We start from the raw sequence: 21,106 nt of genomic DNA on the forward strand, positions 1-21,106 counted from the left end.
GAAGTCAAAAGTTTACATACACCTTATTTTATCAAAATAAGAGGGATCATACAAAATGCATGTTATTTTTTATTTAGTACTGACTTGGATAAGATATTTTACATATAAATACCATTTACATATACTCCCAAAGAGAGGAAATAAAAGTTGAATTGATCAAAATAACCCTGTTTAAAAGTTTACATACACTTGATTCTTAATACCGTGTTGCTACCTGAAATGATCCACAGCTGTTTTTTGTTTAGTGATAGTTGTTTATGAGTCCCTTGTTTGTCCTGAACAGTTAAACTGCCCGCTGTTCTTCAGAAAAATCCTTCACATCTCACAAATTCTTTGGTCTTTCAGTATTTTTGAACCTTTTCCAACAATTACTGTATGATTTTGAGATCCATCTTTTCACACTGAGGACAACTGAGGGACTCATACGCAACTATTACAGAAGGTTCAAATGCTCACTGATGCTTCAGAAGAAAACACGATGCATTAAGAGCCGGGGGTGAAAACTTTTTGAATTTGAAGATCAGGGTAAATTTAACTTATTTTGTCTGTAGCTTCTGAAGGGCAGTACTAAATGAAAAAATATGATATTTAGGCAAAATAAGAAAAATTTACACATCTTCATTCTGTTCAAAAGTTTTCACCCCCTGGCTCTTAATGCATCGTGTTTTCTTCTGGAGCATCAGTGAGTGTTTGAACCTTCTGTAATAGTTGCATAGGACTCCATCAGTTGTCCTCAGTGTGAAAAGATGAATCTCAAAATCATACAGTTATTGTTGGAAAGGGTTTAAATACACAAAAATGCTGAAAAACCAAAGAATTTGTGGAACCTGAAAGATTTTTCTGAAGAACAGCAGGCAGTATAACCGTTCAGGACAAACAAGGGACTCATGGACAATTATCACTAAACAAAAAAACACAGCTCTGGATCATTCAGGTAACAACACATTATTAAGAATCAAGCATATGTAATCTTTTGAGCAGGGTCATTTTTATAAATTCAACTATTATTCTCTTGTGGACTCTATGAAAACATCTTTTAATGTAAAATATCTCATTCAGGTCAGTACTAAATAAAAAATTACATGCATGCAGATTCTGCACGGTGTATGTAAACTTTTGACATCAACTGTATTTCATTATATAACTTTCCAAAAGTATTGAATCTACTCAAGTATCTATTAAAATAAATCAGAAAAACAAAGAACTTCTGAAAATGTTAAATCTCACCTTGTGCGTAAAATTGCATAAAAGCCAAGAGCATTATCATTATATAAAACCCAGTAATGAAGTATTTGTATTTAGTGTTAGTGTAATCTACTCTTTTTCTAATGCAGTACATTATATTACTTCCAACACATCCTCATTATGCTCATACATTAGGGGTGCAACGGATCGCAGATGATCCGTGATCCGTACGGACCGGACCCCACGGTTCGGTACACATGTGGTTCGCGGATTAACTGTTAAATTGAACCTTCAAAGAGTAAAAGTGTATAATTTGCATATGTTTTGTCTTGCCAATTTAACCATTCAAACTACTTAAACTGCTGCAGCAAAAGAGAACACGCGCGCTGTTTCTTTCTTCTTCTTTTTTTTCCGTTGCCGCACATACCTGAAGCGAGCACGCGCACAGAGAGAGAGAGACAGAGAGAGACGGGCGATTCAAACTGCGTGATTCACAGATTGATTCCTCTTTAAAACTTCTCTTAACATACATTCAAAGTTATGTTTAATACCAGTTTTGGTATTCTGGTAAACACAGTCGGTTATGTCTTCAGTAAACCGAAAGCTAAGAAAGATGCGTGCCAGTATTAGAGACGTGCATTAGGCCTTAAAGAGACAGCGTCCTATTTATACCTGCAGTGAGAAGCACTAGTTATTTTACAATTAAATATAAAGTTTCTGCACCTAAATACTAGTGTTATTGATTTTATTAGTAACTTTATGTTGTATTCATCTACGCTTGTCATTTTTGTAATTGACTTTATTAGTTCAGCTAGTTGTTTTTGCTGTGGATTAGAAGTACTTAAAGTTAGCATTCAGTAATTATAAAAAAAAAAAAAAAAAATTGTTTTGTTTGTTTTTTGCTGATCCGAAAAATGATCCGATCCGTGACTCCAAATCCGTGATATGATCCGAACCGTGAGTTTTGTGATCCGTTGCACCACTATCATACATAAATACTGCATCTTGAGATACGATTAAACTTTGTTAGAGGGAAGTCTATTTTAAAACAATGTGCCAGATATGTCATCCATAAGTGACCAAACATTTACTGTGATTACATAGCGATTTTTTGAGGAGAGAACAATCAATCAAGAACATACATGTTTAAAACTTCCATAAATCTGCACTATGATTCATGCGCCACAGTGTCATCTAAGCCCTGATTTCTCCAAAGCCGCTTTTCATTTGTTTTAAACAGGCCTAACATGTTGTGGGTGGAATTCAAGCCACAAGCTCATCCCAATGTCTTTGTGTGGCAGCATAATTTGACTTTACAGCTACGCATTAGGGTTTTTTCACACATCAGTGATAATGGAAGAGTGAAACCAGTGACATAGGTGTTTGCTAAGGCAAGAATCACTATGTTTTTTCTCATACTTATAAATATACCTGACCCAAGGAAGTATTAAACTTCAGAGGAGACATTAATGATACAAATCATGAGTCACTGAGATGCCATTATGAGTCATTGAGATGGTATTGTTAATTGTGTCTGTGACACAATTGCTGCCTGGCTAAAGATGAATGATAAAAAAAGATTTGGGATGGGCTTTTTTTGATGTGGGTTTGCAGGTAGGCACCCAGAACATCATATAACCACCTGGTAGAAATGCTTGTAGTCTAAGAAGAGAAAAAAATAATACCATCCCAGAACATTTCAAATGCACAAACACTCAAAAACTAGAGAGTATGACATTTTGAAAACTAATCCCTTAAGCTGCACTTATCAAAATAGGCCAAATGTGTGTTGTGCGAGAAATAAAAAGACAGAGAGAATGCAATAACTACCAAGGACAGGACTTTCTGGCAAATACGATTTTTGTTTATCATTATAATTTTAATTATTAAGATTCTAATAATTATTATTATTATAGTTTATACTCACTATTTTAGACTGCCAGTCAAAAGTTTTTGAACAGTAAGATTGTTAATGTTTTTAAAAGTAGTCTCTTCTGCTCACCAAGCTTGCATTTATTTGATGCAAAATACAGCAAAAACAGTAAATTTTTGAAATATTTGTACTATTTTAAATAACTGTTTTCTATTTGAATATACTGTACTTTAAAATCGAATTTATTCCTGTGACTTTAAAGCTATATTTTTATCAGAATTACTCCAGTGACATGATCCTTCAGAATTCATTTTAATATTTAGATTTGCTGTTCAAGAAACATTTATTATTATTATGTTAAAAACAGCTGAGTAGAATTTTTTTCAGGTTTCTTTGATGAATAAAAAGTTCAGAAGAACAGCATTTATCTGAAACAGAAATCTTTTGTAACATTATAAATGCCTTTATCATTACTATTGATTAAATTTAAAGCATCCTTGCCTAATAAAAATAATAACTTACATAATTTCTTTCCCAAAGAAAGAAAAAAAAAAAAGAATACTGATTCCAAGCTTTTGAATGGTATACTGTATAATGTTACAAAAGTTTTTTGTCAGATAAATGCTGATTTTTGGATATTTCTATTCATCAAAGAATCCTGAAAAAATGTATTCACCCATTTTAAATGCTGATAATAATAATAATAATAATATAAATGTTTCTTGAACAGAAAATCAGCACATTAGAACTATTTCTGAAGGATCATGTGACAATGAAGACTGGAGTAATGATGCTGAAAAATTAGCTTTGATCAAAGAAATAAATAACATTTTAAAATATATTCAAATATAAAAGTTATTTTACATAGTAAAACTTCTTTAAAAAACATTAAAATCTTACTATTCAAAAACTTTGGCTAATAGTCTAAAATTAATATTTGTTTTATTTAAAAAAAAAAAAACCCTAATATATATATATATATATATATATATATATATATATATATAATATATATGTGTGTTCCCTTTTTAAATGTCCTCCTAAATGCCTTTTGAATGTTTGGGGTCAGTAATTTTTTTCTCTCCATAAGTTAATACTTTTATTCAGCAAGGATAAGTTACATTTATCAAAAGTGGTAGTAAAGATATTGAAAAAAAATTGCTACACAAATATCTGTTTTAAATAAATGCTGTTCTTCAAATAAGAATAAAAGAATACTGAAAAAAATGCTTTTACTGTATTGATAATAATAAATGTTTCTTAAACAACAAATCAGCATATTCGAATGATTTCTGAAGGATCATGTGACACTGAAGACTGGAGTAATGATGCTGAAAAATTAGCTTTGATCACAGGAATAAATTACATCTTAAAATATATTCAAATATAACAGCTATTTTAAATAGTAAGAATATTTTAAAAATTTAGAAAAGACTTCTTTAAAAAAATATTAAAAATCTTACTATTCAAATACTTTGGCTGATAGTCTAAAATAAATTATTTGTTATTTAAAACACACACACACACACACACACACACACACACACACACACACACACACACACTTACACACTTACACAAAAACAGAATAAAAGAATACTGGAAAAAAATATGGGTAACACTTTCTATGAAGCCCGTATTTATAATACATTACAAGGGTATCCTTAAGGCATTATAATGAATGCATAATGCATTATAAAAAAAACCTTATAATATGTTATATCATGTCATGAGTATTCAACAGTTTTAATGTATTATATTTTTTACTTATTTGTGGTTATAGCTTTTAAGAGCATTAATTACGTCCTCATAGTTATAACGTATTATAAGTCTCATATCTTGCCATTTTACTCATGTCACTTTACTTAAAGCATACAAAAACCAATTATAAGTAATTATAATAATATTTCCCAAAGAACCCTAAGATCAGGCATCAGATCAGATGAATGTGTAATGACTTATTTTGATTATTTTGATGATACCCTTTAGACAACTTTTGATAAGTAACTCTGCAACTCCATGTCCACTAGCAGTAATTATCATTAGTAGTATGCTAAATATATGCTAACACTAAATTTTGATGTTTCCCCAAAAGATAAACTATTAAATTATAGTATAGGTAACTTTGCAAGTACATGAACCTTCTACCTAGCCTAACCTTAACCCAAGTCTACTAATACTCTAAGGAGTGTTAGTTGAAATGTAGTTGGAAAGTTTAAGCTTATAGTAAATAGACTAAGTGGACCATCAAAATGAAACGTAATATAATGTAAAAAATAAATGTAATATGATATAGTCCATTATAAATTAAGTAGATTTAATATGGCGTCCATTGAGTGTTATAAATAATCATAATCTTAAAAGTTATAACCTCAAATACTCAAGTATTATAAAGTATTATAATTGCTGTTACGATTATTCATGAGATGATATAACATATAAGGTTTTTTATAATGCATTATGCATTTATTATAATGCCTTAGAAATACCCTTATAATGTATTATAAATACGGGCTTCATAGAAAGTGTTACCAAAATATGTTTTTTCACTGTAACATCGATAATAATAAATGTTTCTTAAACAACAAATCAGCATATTAGAATGATTTGTGAAGGATCATGTGACATTTAAGACTGAAGTAATGGCACATATGTGGTGTAGTAGTGTCCAGCTATACATGAATTACTAATTTTGCTACACTACAAATCTTTATCAAAAACTTAACCTGTCTGGGACACCTCTTCCAATACAGTCTGAGCCATTATCAAGGATTGGATACCAGCCAAATAACCATTTTGAGGAAATGGCTAAGTAAATATCACAGTAGTGGTTTCTAAGAAACACCACAGATAATTCTCGGTCTGTATCTAAATGACTTCAAAATCACCATGCTAAATAAACAGCGATTTTTAAGTCACGACACTTTGAGGAACATTTATTACTTCTACTTTTACAATTCCTTGAGGAACTATAACCTCATTATTTTACAATCAACTTTTAGAAAATACCCAATATTGCAAAAGTCTATTTACATCAGATTTCATAAACACTTTCAGTTTGCAGTTAACAATAACATTACCTCAAATGCAATCTCTTGGACAAAGTCTAATTCTACTAAATTAGTGTTTAAAATCCTAAATGGTTCAAATATGGCAACCAATAAAAGAAGATCGGTTGATGGCTACACCGATATCAAGCACAATAGACACACCAACATCAGCTAAATTAGGCATGAGATACAACCACTTACTCCAAATGCATACAATCATTAACTTTTAAGTAAATAAAGCCGGTCATAAAGTTAGGTTTGAGCTAACTGTAAAGGTGGAGCGTTCTGAATGACATCCATAATGCTTCAAACACACTTCCTCTGTTTGGTCCATTGGGCATTAGCATTATCATATCACTCCATTCACTTGTACAGCGAGTTTAGAGCCACATGCATCTGTCAGAGCCATGCTATATGATACTTACAATCCATCTGTAGTTTCCTCCATATATGGTTGCTATGTATAGATACTAAGGATAACATAAAGGCAAAGAAATCCTACTGAATTCAGTCCAAAATCAACAACTGATGTGTATTTTCAAGTACAGCACAGAGTATGTGTTTGTCTATGCATCCATCTGGTTCCCACATATTTGACCAATGAACTTTAATGACTTGTCATGGAAACCTGTTCTAGTGCTCTAGAATTTTTTTTTTTTTAATATCTGAAGCTTTTTGAACTCACAAAGAGACATGTCAACACTATTATTTATCCTACTGAAGTCAAATTAACACAGGATTACACATTGTCCTTCCCACAAAACAAACAATGAAACAACATTCACTTCCACCAAAGAGAATCTATTACTGTCTTCACAGTGATAACTACTAAAAATATAATATCATACACAGATATAAGTGAATCACATGCATTATGACTGATCATATATGTCTGTCACAATATTTGCACATATGGAAGAAGTGTTAACAAAATAAGGTAAGCAATACGCATTGCACACGCCATAACAATAAATGAATCAAAAAAAGGCATGCACATTCACTCGTGGGACTGTCCCAACAGGTATATGATTCAACACCGAAACGTTTACATTTATTTGAATATATAGACATTCATTTGAATAAATCACTGTATTAGAAGTATTCCTACCTGAGGTTCAGGGTTTAATCCATATCATTTAAACGTTTTGGATTAAAGAGAAAACATCTCTTGTGTTCACAGCACACAAGGGAGCTTTCACTAACTTCCTACTCTAGTACGACTGACATGAGTAATGCAGCAAGACTTCACTGATGAGCTACCGAAATACAACAAGTGGCTAGAAGGGCGATTAGCATGATTCCTGATTACACATTCCTGGCCCGGAAGTTGCCTTTAATTGGTCAGGTATGAATAAATCTATTGATTTAACTGTTAATAGTTTATTTAATTCATATTAATGTCTCTCGGTGTTATTATATGGGCTTACAATTTAATATCCACAACGTTGCTAAACTTTCAGCGTGGATGGAGCGGTCCCGTGATAGCTGTTACTTTTCTCTTCGCTGTTAGGTTGGACCAATCACGGTTGTTTGTAATCACTAGCTAAATAAATGTATAGCGATTGATGGGTATTTTGTCATTTGTGAGCAGAGTAGAAACTAGTATTAAAACGATTATATATTTCGAGTGGATAGATATATATTTATAAATATATAAAAATGCTACCGCGATTTGAAAAGGGCTCAATGGAGAATTCTGCGTTGTGAGCCACAAAGCGCCCCCTGGAAAAAAACACTTATTTTCAGATAAAAAAATAGTTATTTGTCGCTCAACTGGGTCGTTCTTTGGCCAATATAAAATAAGGTTGCTGTAATCTCTCAATCACATGGATCAGACCCATTAGAGTTTCTCATAACAGTCCAGTACGTGGCTTTAATTATTTTCCAGTTGTGAGATCATAACTGGGATATAAACAAACTATTTGTGTATGAAATCTGTCTTGACATTATGAGAATGAGAAATGTGCTCAAACAAAATCTGCAAACCAAAGCTGTTTTAAATCAGAATGAGTACTGGACGAATAAAGTTTAGTTTGTTTTGATGCAGCAATTAATATTCAGTGTGTCACCTAGTGGTTAAAGGAATAGTTCACTCAAAAATGAAAATTCTGTCAATAAATTACTCAACCTCATGTCATTCCAAACCCATACACTGCAAAAAATTCCTTTCTTACTTCTATTTTTTGTCTTGTTTCAAGCTAAAATATCTTAAAATTCTTAAATCAAGAAGGACTTTCTAGACGAGTTCAAAAGATGTTAAATCTGGATCAGTCTGGGTACATTCAAATATGATATAAACCATATAAACATATAATTAAACCTGTAACATTGCAGTTACTTGATCTTTTAAAGGGATAGTTCACTCAAAAATGAAAATTCTGTCAATAATTACTTAACTTCATGTCATTCCTAACTCATACACTGCAAAAATGGCTTTCTTAGATTTTTTGTTTTGTTTCCAGCCAAAATATCAAAAAATTCTTACATCAAGAAGGATTTTCTAGACAAGTTCAAAAGATGTTAAATCTGGATCAATCTGAGGTACATTAAAATATGTTATAAACCATATAAACATATAATTAAACCTGTAACATTGCAGTTACTTGATCTTTTAAAGGGATAGTTCACTCAAAAATTTAAATTCTGTCAAAAAATACTGAACCCCATGTCATTCCAAACCTATACACTGCAAAAAATGCTTTTCTTACTAAGACTTTTTGTCTTGTTTCAAACCAAAATATCTAAAAATTCATAAATCAAGAAGGATTTTCTAGACAAGTTCAAAAGATGTTAAATCTGGATCAATCTGAGGTACATTAAAATATGTTATAAACCATATAAACATATAATTAAACCTGTAACATTGCAGTTACTTGATCTTTTAAAGGGATAGTTCAATGAAAAATAAATTCTGTCAAAAATTACTGAACCTCATGTCATTCCAAACCTATACACTGCAAAACATATTTTTTTTACTCAGATTTTTTGTCTTGTTTCCAGCTAAAATATCTAAAAATTCATAAATCAAGAAGGATTTTCTAGACGGGTGTCAGGCAATCACCACAGCCACCCTCACCTGCCACATCACCAGGACCCACAAACACACGCTCGCAAGAGAGCGGGTGTGCCCAGCGAGAGAATGTGGGACTCAGACCATCACCATCTGCAGAGGGCAGTCAACCGTTAGGGGTACGGACCTGAGGAACACTCCTGGTGGCTCGAGATGACATCCTCGACCCCACTCTACTCCAGGAATTCCACCAACATCACCCAAATAGGCCAGCCCCTCGCAGTCGTGGACGCCCTTGGCGTCATGTAAGGGCGTCAGGAGCCACCCCTGGAGGAGGGGGTAGTGTCAGGCATTCACCACAGCCACCCTCACCTGCCACATCACCAGGACCCACACACACCCGCTTGCAATCACCGGAATTCTGATCACCTGCGCAAAATCAGCCACACCCCCTTGAATAGACTCCTGCACACAGTTCTCATTGTCTGGTCTACCGTTCACACCGCTGACTCAGACTCCCTTCCTCTCCATGCTCCACGGACCTGCTGTTGCTCTGCTTCTCTACGATCCTGTTGATATCTACAACCTTGGACATCTGATTCATTCATATCCTACAACAAACTTACAGATAAGATCCTACATTGATCTATCCCTCTCTGTACTGTCATTTTACCAGTCTGACAATAAATCTCCTGTTTGGTTTTTCATTTCATCTCTGCCTCCGTTCTCATTTTTACTGTGTTGTGACAACGGGTTCAAAAGATGTTAAATCTGGATCAATCTGGGTACATTAAAAAATGATATAAACCATATAAACATATAATTAAACCTGTAACATTGCAGTTACTTGATCTTTTAAAGGGATAGTTCAATGAAAAATAAATTCTGCCAATAATTACTCAACCTCATGCCATTCCAAACCCATACACTGCAAAAAATGCTTTTCTTAATTGCATTTTTTTTTGTCTTTTTTCCAGCCAAAATATCAAAATTCTTAAATCAAGAAGGATTTTCTTGACGAGTAAAAATTATTTTCTCATGTCAAAATTAGGTGGGTTTTTGCTTAGAACAAGCAAAATAATCTGCCAATGGGCTAAGCAAAAAAAAATCTTGTTTAAAACAGAAAACAAGATTATTTTTCTTACCCCATTGGCAGATTATTTTGCTTGTTTCATTCAAAATTGCACTTAATTTGACTTGTTTTTTCTGAAAACAAGAAAATAATTTTTACTCGTCAAGAAAATCCTTCTTGATTTAAGAATTTTTAGATATTTTGGCTGGAAACAAGACAAATCTAAGTAAGAAAAGCACTGTTTTGCAGTGTATGGGTTTGGAATGACGTAAAGGTGAGGTTGAGTAATTATTGACAGAATTTTCATTTTTGGTTTAACTATCCCTTTAAAAGATCAAGTAACTGCAGACTTACAGGTATAGAATCAGCTAAGCACGTTTGCAACTGATGCAATAGACCACTGAGTGAATTCAAAGGAAGAAAATCCCCTTGACTGAATTTAAATCTAGTTACGGTAGTTGTGGTTTTAAACACTACTTAAGTGTTCAGTGCTAAACAAATGAGAAAATGGTGGGAACAATGTCATCTCTTTACACCTCTGTGGTGATGAGGGAAAAAAAACCCTCAAACATCAAAGAATTCACATCCTGTTAAATACCATAAACAGCTTTCTGCAGAAGCCAGTGACCTAGTTAATTATTATATACATGAAACCTTATATACCTCCAAAGCAGCTAAACAACACAAAAACCAACAGAAGTGAATAACATGATGTTTATTGCCATTTATCATGATGTACAAACAATAAAGAAGTCAGCATGTTGATTTAAGAAAACAAACTGAGACAACTTTTAGAGTTCCGAAGATTGCATTGGCATCTGTGAAAAATGATTTTATATGGCATGTAGGCTCAAATAAAACTTGGTATTAGCAGCAAAATACCTAAATATCTCATCAGAGACTGTGTTTAATGTTCACAAAACAACTAGTAAATTGATAAAGCTTGACAAAGTTCCTTTACAGCATCTCCATCACATTCAGCAGAATCAGAATAAAGGATAAAACACTATAAAAGACATTTAAATACTTTTTATATATTTTTTAAATGCTTGTGTAATCAGGAATTTTAAAGTAACAGTATTTACAATGTAAAAATGATATTAAACATTTGCGAATATGTTTAGTGTTCTCTTAAGGTCAATTTGATGATTTTCAGCTCATTTTATCATCTGCTAGGTTGTTGCTTTAATAAATCTGATTAATCAATCATTTTGAAGACATTTTTTCGCCTTTTCTCTACAAACCTTGAAAAAACTGTAAGTGTCATTTGGCTGCCAGTTGATGATTGATATGGAGATACCTGAGGTTCATCTAAAACTTGACAGACAAGTAAACACTCCACGGAAGATTTTATGTTTGCTATTTCAAACAGGGTTTTTTGTCCACAGCACAAAAATTGTCCACTAGAGCATCAAAGACAACAAATAGTAAATCCCAATCAATATTAATATGGCTTTGATTGAGGATTCAGATAAAATACAAAAGATACAAAGACATTTGGCTTGCAAAAAATAATACAGTTGAGGTCAAAATGTTTACATCCCTGTTTCAGAATCCGCAAAATGTTATTTATTTTACCAAAATGAGAGGGATCATACAAAATGCATGTTATTGTTTATTTAGTACTGACCTGAATAAGATATTTCACATAAAATATGTTTACATATAGTCCACACGAGAAATTATAGCTGAATTTATAAAAACAACCCCGTTCAAAAGTTTACATCCCCTTGATTCTTAATACTGTGCTGTTTCCTGAATGATTTTTTTGTTTAGTGACAGTTGTTCATGAGTCCCTTGTTTGTCCTGAACAGTTAAACTGCCTGCTGTTCTTTAGAAAAATCCTTCAGGTCACACAAATTCTTTGGTTTTCCAGCATGTTTGTGTATCTAAACCCTTTCCAACAATGAATGTATGATTTTGAGATCCATTCTTTCACACTGAGGACAACTGAGGGACTCATATGCAACTATTACAGAAGGTTCAAACGCTCACTGATGCTTCAGAAGGAAACATGATGCATTAAGAGCTGGGGGTGAAAACTTTTTGAATTTGAAGATCAGGGTTAATTAAACTTATTTTGTCCTTTGGGAAACGTGTAAGTATCTCTTCTGAAAAAAATATGACATTTGGGCAAAATTCTTCATTCTGTTCAAAAGTTTTCACCCCCGCCTCTTAATGCATAATTTTTCCTTATGGAGCATCAGTGTGCATTTGAACCTTCTGTAATAGTTGCATATGAGTCCCTCAGTTGTCCTCAGTGTGAAAAGATGGATCTCAAAATCATACAGTCATTGCTGGAAAGGGTTCAAATACACAAAAATGCTGAAAAACCAAAGAGTTTGTGGGACCTGAAGGATTTTTCTGAAGAACAGCAGGCGGTTTAACTGTTTAGGACAAACAAGGGACTCATGAACAACTATCACTAAACAAAAAACACAGCTGTGGATCATTCGGGTATTAAGAATCAAGGGGACGTAAACTTTTGAACAGGGTCATTTTTTATAAATTCAACTATTGTTTTCTCTTGTGGACTGTATGTAAACATATTTTATGTGAGATATCTTATTCAGGTCAGTATTAATAAAAAATAACATGCATTTTGTATGATCCCTCTTATTTTGGTAAAATAATTACCATTTTGCGGATTCTGAAACAGGGATGTAAACTGTTGACCTCATCTGTATGCTGCAAATAATGCAGCAAAGCTAACCCTCTATCGACAAGAAAAGTGTCATACACTTCATAACTTAGATTTTTAACAATATGAAGATCCTAAACCAATACAAACAATAGAACGCACACATTTACAATAACTGTCTTCGTATTTCCCTTTCAGAGACACCTCTTTACACTTCTGAAGCAGCACTTTGTGTTTGTTACACAACAGCAGTCTGCATATCTGAATGTGATTTTAAACAGCCATCTTAAGTTACCCAGTTGTCTGTGCGCATACGTTTGACTGAGGGATCGTCTTGGCTCTCTGTCTCTGGTGATGATCTACTGTTTTGTCCTGATGTAGCGGTGACCATGTGAGAGTCCAGCCGCTGGTCCTCACGGTCACTCCCCTCATATGAACTACCAGAAGAGCTGAAGCTCTCGGTAGGAGAGCGGCCCACATCCTGTCTGGAGTTGGGTCGAGGCCTGGTGTGGATGCTGGGGTACAGCGAGTGGCCGGCACGCTCTCTGGGAGGGGAGATGGGCTCTGATTTGATGCTGATGGAGTTGGTGGAAGAGTCAGAAGCATGAAGCTGAGGTTGTGTGGTTCTGGAGAGAACAGGGATGGTTATTAGTACTATGTTATTTATGATAATTAATACATTTATTTAGCAAAAGTGACAGTAAAGACATTAATTATGCTACAAAATTTCAGTTGCTGTTCTTTTGAACTTTCTATTTGTTACCCTGGACCACAAAATCAGTCTTAAGTAGCATGTGTATATTTGTAGCAATAGCCAAAAATACGTTGTATAGGTCAAAATGATCAATTTTTCTTTTATGCCAAAAATCATTTGGATATTAAGTACAGTGTTGTTTTTGACAACCATCTTAGATTTAGTCTTAGTCTTAGTCTTTTGGACTAAAATGCTTCTTAGTTTTAGTCAAATTTTAGTCACTTCTATATGTGATAGTTTTAGTCCAATTTTAGTTGACGAAAAGTCAAAAAGGTTTTAGTCTAGTTTTAGTCGACGAAAAGTCAAAAAGGTTTTAGTCTAGTTTTAGTCAAAAAAAGGGAAAAAAGTAGTCTTTTAACAAATTAATGTAGGTCAGTAAGTATTTTGCTGTTGGGTAGTGTCACTTATAAGTTCTGAAAATAGCAGATCTATAGTTCAACACAATGTGAGCTTCCGGATCGACTATTTTCACCAATAATTACAATAATGAAGGAATGTTTTAGAACATAAAAGACAAACAAGGATGGAATGCTAAAACGGCTTGCCATACTAGTATAGCAAAGAGTATTTAATGCTAAAACGGCTTGCCATAGCGTCAGATACTTTTTAAGTTTTAATTGGCATGCACAATAAGCGGAAATGTCATGCATTTTAAACGTCTGACGGACCACCCACTAACATTTTCGTCTATTCTCGTCTCGTCAACGAAAACTCACACACGTCTCGTCATGTTTTAGTCATCAACGAGCCATTTTTATCTCGTCATCGTCTCGTTATCGTCATGAAAAAAAGTGGCGTCAACGAAATGATTTCGTCATCGTCATCGTTGACGAAAACAACACTGATTAAGTAAAGATCATTTTTGTAAATTTCCTACTGTAAATAGATCAAAACTTACTGATTAGTAATATGCATTGCTAAGAAATTCATTTGGACAACTTTAAAGGTGATTTTCTCAATATTTTTAATTTTTTGCACACTCAGATTCCAAATTTTCAAATAGTTGTGTCTTGGCCAAATATTGTCCTATCCTAACAAACTATACATCAATGAAAATCAATTATATTCCTTCAAATGTATACATCTAAATTGGAAATACATCTCAATTGGACCCTTATGACTGGTTTTGTGGTCCTGGGTCACATTCAAATCATCCTGTTTACACAAAAATATTATGCAGCAACTGTTTTCAACATTGATAATAATAAGAAATGTTTCTTGAGCAGTAAATCAGCATATTAGAATGATTTCTAAAAGATCATGTGACACTGAAGACTGGAGTAATGATGCTGAAAATTCAGCTTTACATCACAGGAATAAATTACATTTTAAAATATATTATAATAGAAAATGGTTGTTTTAAATAGTGAAAATTTTGTACTTTATTTTTGATTTTAAAAATGCAGCATAAGAGACTTCCAAAAAATATAAAAATAATTGCACCAATCCCAAACATTTTCAATGGCAGTGCATGTCTTGAAGTAAACATGAAATCAAAATTGAAATCATATTTTGTAACAAAAATTATTGGTCTTATTGTGCAAGATTCATAAATTAAGGTTCTTCTAAAGAATAAAATGTTAACAAAAAATAATAAATGCAACTACCCCAGAAATAACTTTCTCTTTTTCTGTTAAACAATACAAGGTTTGCGTTACATCCTGGTTTGGTCAGTTACCTGAATGTGCGACCATACTGGTGATACTCAGATGTAAACAACAGCATGGATTGCATGGCTAATGTATACTGAATACGTTGTTTTGCTAATTTATGCTGTCTAAACCACAGAAAAAGCGTGTGGAAGCTGCTAAATCATTTAGAGAAGAACTTAGTAAGCAGAAAAGGGCGCAATATTTTGAAAAACTAAAGTTAATAGGTGGTAAAGATACTTACGAGCAGTATTAATTAAGCTATTAGCCTAATATTTCACCTACTTGACTGGAAATGATAAGAACAAACACGAATGTTGTCAAGGTTCAGTTTGGACAGTTTTTTACACTCTTCTCCTTGATTTGTTTTAACTTTTGACAGTCTGTACTACTCCAAATGCTCTTCCCGGTCTGACCGATTAGTATAGCCCAAAATATGACAATAATTGACCATTTTCAGCAGCAATAATCAGCAAAATATGCAAGTTTCATTCAGTTCAGTATCACTGCTTACGTTCAATACCGCCAATATGGCTAATCAATGACGGAATGTGAAAACACTCTATAGTGAAAAATTAATGAAATAAAAAAGTAAACTGGTTTGTGAACGCAGTTGTGCATTTCTAGTTGTGCTAGACCCTTTTGAACCAAAAACATAAAATAAAATAAAATAAAAATAGAAAATCCTGAACTGGTATGACTTTTAGATGGACCCTTGACCAGTATGTACCAGTAACGTTTTCTACTTTGGAAGAAACTTTTCTCTCAGAAGACGTAATGTAACATGTGCGAAGTGCATTTCAAATTAGGTTCTGTGGTTTAACACTTTAACACTAATGGGTGAATGAAGGATATGCATGCCAAATGGGGCATCACACCTCAATCTCATGTTCTCACCTCTGAGCACTGAAGCCTTGGCTGTGTTTCCATGAAGACCCTGGTCCTGATGTGACACCGTCTGGTGAACTGAAACTGTGTAAAGAACTGGGCTCTGTACTGCTCAAAGCAAATTCTGTAATGAAATGAAAGTTAAACCCCAAAATAGTAATTTAGCAGTGTCATGAGGTCTAGAACCTAGTATTATTAGATGATTTATTATGTGTAGGTCAATTATATACCTGTAGTGAATGACGAGGTCATGGCTGAGTACACAAGGCCCTGGGGATGCAGACTGGGGGTTGCCACGGATACCACGGGTGTGGTCAGTGATTGGCTGGACTGAGAGTTGTCTGTTCTCTGAGGTTTAAACAAATGAAGGACAAGGTGGAATCAACAGGGGTTGATTTGTCTGGAGGCTAACAGATAACAATAAAATTAGATGCTCACTATTCATTCATTTTCATATTTTCCCCAACAATAAAAACCTTTGAATATTTTCTGTTAACCACCATCGGTGTTGGTGTATCATACTGGTCTGTTCCAGTAAGCAGACGTACATACATCACTTTACAAAATAATGCAGAGTTGGACCTGATATTATGAATAAGTGCAACTAATCAGCTAACATAAACATCAATAAATTTAGGCAACTTCAACCACACTTAAAATGACTAAATGTCACTATATTAAATGAAAACCAAAAGAAAATAGAAAACAAAAGCAAAGCAAAGTAAAGCAGAACAAAACAAAACAAAACAAAACAAAACAAAACAAAACAAAACAAAACAAAATTAAATAAAATAAACAATGGAATGGAACAGAAGACAACACAAAACAAAAAAACTCCGTAAAACCAAACAAAAGAGAACAAAGTTAAGCAAAACAAAATAAAATAAAATAACGGAACAAAACAAAACACAAAACAAAAGAAGCAGAACCAAAAAATAATAATAAACAGAACAGAACAAAGCAAAATGAAATAAAAGAACAGAACAACAACAACAAAAATATAACAAAACAAAATAACAGAACAAAAAAAACAAAAATAAACAACAGAACAAAGCAAAACATAACCTAAAATAATGGAACAAAAATGCAAAAAAAAAAAAAAAAAAAAAAGTAACAAAAAATAACGTAACAAAAAATAAAATAAAACAGAACAAAATAAAAAACAAAAGAAGCAGAACCAAAAAATAATAATAAACAGAACAGAACAAAGCAAAATAAAATAAAAGAACAGAACAACAACAACCAATACATAACAAAACAAAAATAACAGAACAAAAAAAAAAATAATGGAACAAAAATGCAAAATAAAACAAAACAAAACAAAGCAAAACAAAACAGAACAAAAAATAAAAAAATAACAGAACAAAAAATAATAAAACAAAACAAAACAGAACAAAGCAAAACTACATAATAAAATAAAATGAACATAATGAAATGGAACAGAAAACAAAACAAAAAAGAACAAAGCTAAGCAAAACAAAATAAAATGAATAAAATAAAACAAAAGAACAGAACAAATAAAAAAATAAAACAAAACAAAAGAAGCAGAACAAAACAAAAAATAATAAAATAAAACAGAACAAAGCAAAATGAAATAAAAAAACAGAACAAAACCAACCAAAACAAAAATAACAGAACAAATAAATAAATAAATAAATAACAACAAAAATACAAAAAACACCACAAAGCAAAACAAAACGGAACAAAAAATAAAGCAAAACAAAAGAGAACAAAGCTAAGCAAAACAAAACAAAATAAAATAGAGAAAAGAACCACACACACAAAAAAAAACAATAAAGCAATTTCAACAAAATATAAACATGTGTGTCCTTATTTTCTAAATAATCTAGGACTAGGTTTTCAGTTTTAACTATAAACTGAGCATTTCAGGTTTCAGTGCAAGCTTTGACTGTAATGTTTTACTGAACCACTAGATGGCCCCAGTGCATTTATCTGTTAAACATTAGGCGGCTGTAATAGAACTGATTTTCTTACATATTTTATGACCTAGTTAATGAGTCATTTTTAAAAAGCTTTTCTGAATAAAACATTATCAAATTCCCCTTACCAAATGTTCCTCTCCTTCCTCTGGCGGCTTGCAAGAAATAGATTTAAGGGCAGTTTCAGACAGGTCAATACGTTCTCATTGTCTAATGATTTCAGGATGTTTCACTGACATATTACAGATCTGAAGCTGATGGCAGACCAAAGAAACTCTCACCAGTGAAGAAGCAGTGCCCTTGCAAACAGGAGGAATAAGCACTCTGAGATCAGGTTTGCGGCCCACTGTGGACGACGCTTGAGATTTTGCAGAAACAACTCTTCCCACACTGTTTCCTTCTGAACCACCGACAAAGCCATTAGCTAAATGAAGCAGAACAAAAGGGAAGTTTATTCAAATTTGGGTGAGGTATAGGTTAAAACTATGAGCTAACATTGTTAAAAAGGTAAACCTTGTGTGGGCAGAATCAGTGATGACAAAAGAATTTAAAACACTGGAAAATATTATTGGCATGTACACTGAGTTTTAAAAGTTTGAGGTCAGTAAGATTTTTTTATTATGTTTTTAAAGAATGGAAAGGTATGGAAAGGTAATTGCGACTTTTTATCTCACAATCCTGACTTTTTTCTCAGAATTGTGATATAAACTCGCAATTACGAGTTATAAAGTCAGAATTGCGAGACAAATCTGACTTTTTTTCTCAAAATTGTGTGGTATTAACTCACAATTGCAAGTTGAAATCTCAATTCTGAGAAATAAACGTGCAATTCTTAGAAATAACTTGCAATTCTGACTTTATTTCCCACAACTGCAAGTTTTTATCTCACAATTCTGACTTTATTTCTTGCAATTGTGAGAAAGAATTGCGAGTTTTTATCTTTATGAGTTTCTGTCTCATAATTCTGACTTTATTTCTCACAAATGAGTTTATATCATGCAATTCTGACTTTATTTCTAGCAATTGTAAGTTTTTTCTCACAATTCTGACATTATTTCTAACAATTGTAAGTTTTTTCTCACAATTCTGACATTATTTCTAACAATTGTAAGTTCATGTTTCACAATTCTGAGAAAAAAAGTCAGAATTATGAAATACAAACTCGCATTTGAAAGAAAAACAGTCAGAATTGCGAGTTTGTCACACAATTCTAAGAAAAAAATCTGAATTTAGTTTTTATCTCGCAATTCTGACTTTATTTCCCACAACTGCAAGTGTTTATCTCACAATTCTGACTCTGCAATTGTGAGAAAGAATTGCGAGTTTTTATCTTTATGAGTTTCATAATCTCATAATTCTGACTTTATTTCTCACAATTACGTTTATATCATGCAATTCTGAGAAGAAAAGTTAGAATTGTGAGTTTATATCTCGCAATCATGATTTTTTTCTCGCAATTTAGTTTATACCACACAATTCTAAGAAAAAACAAGTCAGAATTGTGACTTTATATCCTGCAATTATGACTTAATTTCTAGCAATTGTGAGTTAAATAAAGCAATTCTGAGAAAAGTCAGGATTAAGGTTTTATCTTGCAATTCTGACTTTATTTCCCACAATTGAAAGTTTTTCTCACAATTCAGACTTTATTTCTTGCAATTGTGAGTTTATATCTAAAAAAAGTCAGAATTGTGAAATACAAACTTGCATTTGCAAGAAAAAGTCAGTATTGCCCGTTTTTATCTTTATTTTTTGCAATTGCGAATTTTTATCTTTCAAGTCTGACTTTATTTCTCACAGTTGTGATAAACTCACAATTACGAGTTATGAAGCCAGAACTGCGAGACATAAACTCACAAATCTGACTTTTTTTCTCAAAATTACGTAATATAAACTTGCAATTCTTAGAAATAAAGTCAGAATTACGAGATAGAAACCCACAATACTGACTTTATAACAAGTCAGACTTATAAGAAACTTGCAAGTCTGATTCTGAGTCTGAATTGCGAGATACAAACTCGCATTTGAAAGAAAAAGTCAGAATTGAGTTTATATCATGCAATTCTGAGAAAAAAAATCTGAATTGTGAGTTTATATCTCGCAATTCTGACTATTTCTCGCAATTGCGAATTTTTATCTTTCAAGTCTGACTTTATTTCTCACAGTTGTGATAAACTCACAATTACGAGTTATAAAGCCAGAACTGCGAGACATAAACTCACAAATCTGACTTTTTTTCTCAAAATTACGTAATATAAACTTGCAATTCTGAGAAATAAACATGCAATTCTTAGAAATAAAGTCAGAATTACGAGATAGAAACCCACAATACTGACTTTATAACAAGTCAGACTTATAAGAAACTTGCAAGTCTGATTCTGAGTCTGAATTGCGAGATACAAACTCGCCTTTGAAAGAAAAAGTCAGAATTGAGTTTATATCATGCAATTCTGAGAAAAAGAAATCTGAATTGTGGGTTTATATCTCGCAATTCTGACTATTTCTCGCAATTGCGAATTTTTATCTTTCAAGTCTGACTTTATTTCTCACAGTTGTGATAAACTCACAATTACGAGTTATAAAGCCAGAACTGCGAGACATAAACTCACAAATCTGACTTTTTTTCTCAAAATTACGTAATATAAACTTGCAATTCTGAGAAATAAAGTCAGAATTACGAGATAGAAACCCACAATACTGACTTTATAACAAGTCAGACTTATAAGAAACTTGCAAGTCTGATTCTGAGTCTGAATTGCGAGATACAAACTCGCATTTGAAAGAAAAAGTCAGAATTGAGTTTATATCATGCAATTCTGAGAAAAAAAATCTGAATTGTGAGTTTATATCTCGCAATTCTGACTATTTCTCGCAATTGCGAATTTTTATCTTTCAAGTCTGGCTTTATTTCTCACAGTTGTGATAAACTCACAATTATGAGTTATAAAGTCAGAACTGCGAGACATAAACTCTCAAATCTGACTTTTTTCTCAAAATTACGTAATATAAACTTGCAATTCTGAGAAATAAACATGCTATTATTA

The 21,106-nt window shown here is 32.7% G+C and overlaps 2 protein-coding genes across 4 annotated transcripts in view; both read right to left on the reverse strand.

Annotated features, from left to right (window-relative positions):
• The window catches only part of mctp2b (multiple C2 domains, transmembrane 2b), a 54,050-nt gene extending 44,249 nt beyond the window's left edge, over positions 1–9,801 (reverse strand). For 2 of the 3 annotated variants that reach the window (XM_073836418.1, XM_073836416.1), the window contains exon 1: positions 7,217–7,338. The gene's annotated coding sequence lies outside the window, so the exon portion shown is untranslated. Of the gene's footprint in view, positions 1–7,216; positions 7,339–9,184 lie in introns of those variants that run through there. The other variant, XM_073836417.1, reaches the window with a different exon arrangement.
• A 3,073-nt stretch (positions 9,802–12,874) lies between these two features.
• The window catches only part of LOC141331665 (myocyte-specific enhancer factor 2A-like), a 32,561-nt gene continuing 24,329 nt past the window's right edge, over positions 12,875–21,106 (reverse strand). Inside the window, exons 6-9 of the mRNA XM_073836702.1 lie at positions 18,344–18,486; positions 16,353–16,470; positions 16,132–16,246; positions 12,875–13,457 (exon numbers count right to left, since the gene is read on the reverse strand). Of these exons, the coding sequence (XP_073692803.1) occupies positions 13,118–13,457; positions 16,132–16,246; positions 16,353–16,470; positions 18,344–18,486 (716 nt within the window). The 3' untranslated portion in view covers positions 12,875–13,117. The remainder of the gene's footprint in view (positions 13,458–16,131; positions 16,247–16,352; positions 16,471–18,343; positions 18,487–21,106) is intronic.

Source organism: Garra rufa, chromosome 3 (assembly GCF_049309525.1).
Source record: "Garra rufa chromosome 3, GarRuf1.0, whole genome shotgun sequence".
Lineage (NCBI taxonomy): Eukaryota > Metazoa > Chordata > Actinopteri > Cypriniformes > Cyprinidae > Garra > Garra rufa.